The sequence below is a fragment of the Gavialis gangeticus genome, unplaced genomic scaffold, assembly GCF_001723915.1.
Source record: "Gavialis gangeticus isolate Ggan-Ray unplaced genomic scaffold, GavGan_comp1, whole genome shotgun sequence".
Classification (NCBI taxonomy): Eukaryota; Metazoa; Chordata; order Crocodylia; family Gavialidae; genus Gavialis; species Gavialis gangeticus.
Genome location: NW_017729011.1, coordinates 21,263,328 through 21,265,020, shown reverse-complemented (window position 1 = coordinate 21,265,020; position 1,693 = coordinate 21,263,328). Strand labels below are relative to the sequence as shown.

The 1,693-nt window shown below is 49.9% G+C and overlaps 1 protein-coding gene across 2 annotated transcripts in view; it reads left to right on the top strand.

The window, feature by feature from the left end:
- The window catches only part of EGFL7 (EGF like domain multiple 7), a 34,316-nt gene extending 33,157 nt beyond the window's left edge, over window positions 1–1,159 (top strand). For both annotated transcript variants that reach the window (XM_019510794.1, XM_019510793.1), the window contains one exon: window positions 217–1,159. In XM_019510794.1, coding sequence (XP_019366339.1) covers window positions 217–239 — 23 coding nt within the window. In that variant the 3' untranslated portion in view covers window positions 240–1,159. The remainder of the gene's footprint in view (window positions 1–216) is intronic.
- Window positions 1,160–1,693: the final 534 nt, after the last annotated feature.

Below are 1,693 nucleotides of genomic sequence, written 5' to 3'. Positions count from 1 at the left end.
GGATGAAGCTACCACTGCCAGACAATGGGTAGGAGCAGCGCAAGCTGCTCCAGGAGAGCTGGCAGGGAGCAACGACAAGGGGGTGAGCGTGGAAGCCAGGACTCCTGCCTTTTATTCTTCGTACTCTGGGCGCCCCAGTCATATGAGCATATGTTAGGCTGCTTTCAGCCAGCCAGATCCCCTCCTAATGCCAGTTCTGGCTTTATACATTTTCAGGTTCATGCAAAAATGAACTTTAGCGTGGACCCGCCGTGTCCCGAAAGCAGCAGCAGAGCAACTGTGTCAACCTGCCCTGGCCGTATCCAGACCACAGCTGAAGAAGCCACGGTGCCTGCAGGACAACATGGGATGACGGGATAAGAATTTGTTCTCGATGTGGCTGTGCCTGCTTCCTCTTCCTCAGCCTGCTGGCCCTGGGACAGCTTTCTCCCAAAGATCATGCCTTCCCCCATGCTCATAGTGACCCCTTTTCTACACGGACTGGCTCAGTCCATCCTTATACAAGAGAAAAGCTGCAAGCAAAACTCCATGGTGCTTTTTTTTTTTTTTTTGCTTGTAGTTAGCTCTAGATGAAGTCTCAGGATACACGTATTCACGGTGAGGTACAGCTACGCGACTGCACGAGCCATGCTAACAGCAACCTGCTTCCAGCTGCTTCTTTCATGCTTTGTATTGCTAGAGCCTCTCATGCCATGCCGCTCCATGGAGGGAGCACAGCTCCCTCCGTCTTACTTACCTCACTTCGCCATTAGACTAGAGCATAGTGCATGGGAGTCCAGATCCAGCCTTTCCAGATTGACTGACAACTTTGGTAATTCCCTTTGCCCTCCAAAGTGCTTTGAGGCCCTCGACCAAAACCGGCTGCTGGCAGGAGCCAAGTGCAATGTTAGAGGAGTGCAGGGAAAACTGCGGCTAAGAAAGCCCAATCATGCAAGGAGTACCAGGAACAGGGGAAAGTTGCATCTCTCCAGCTTCTGATGCTTGGGGAGAGGGAAGCTCTCTCTCCTTGGCTTCTCTCTCTGCAACAAGCTTCTCTTCTGTCCAGTGAGGGCAGTACATTAGCTTCCATCATCTGCTGGTCATCTGAAGAGGTGCTGCTCTTGAAAGGCTTTGAAGCATTTCATTTCCTTCTACTGTAGGCACTTTGGAGGGGGAAAGGGAAAAACCACCCCCCATCCCTTTCTGTAAGTCTGACACCTGCATCCCGCCATTCCAGTTGCCCAGCTCATGAGCTAACATGTTTCCCCTCTTCAGGTGCTCTAAGGGTTTGGAAGAGGGTAGGTACAACATAATCCTTCCGCGTCTTGAGAACTGGCTTCATACCGCATTACATGGGGACTTGGCAAGTTGGCTTGTTTACCGATGGTAACTGGCCCCTTCATGCAGGTGCCTCCATCCCTTCCCAGAATGAACAGCCGGCACAATGGCTGTATTGTAACGCTGTATGAATAGAGGCATGTTACCAGACAGCTCAGGGGGAAAGCCTGTATAGCACATGCAACTACCTCACTCACAATAGCATTGGGAGAGGTAGGCACTGGCTAGAAAACACAGCACATGGTACAGTACTTTCCTACTGACAAAGCAATGGAAGATGGAGACTAAGGTATTAGCCCACCATGGAATAGGGAGAAGGGGTTTTATTAAAAAAATAAAGTCATATACTGTAAAGAAAAAAAAAAAAAAAAAAAAG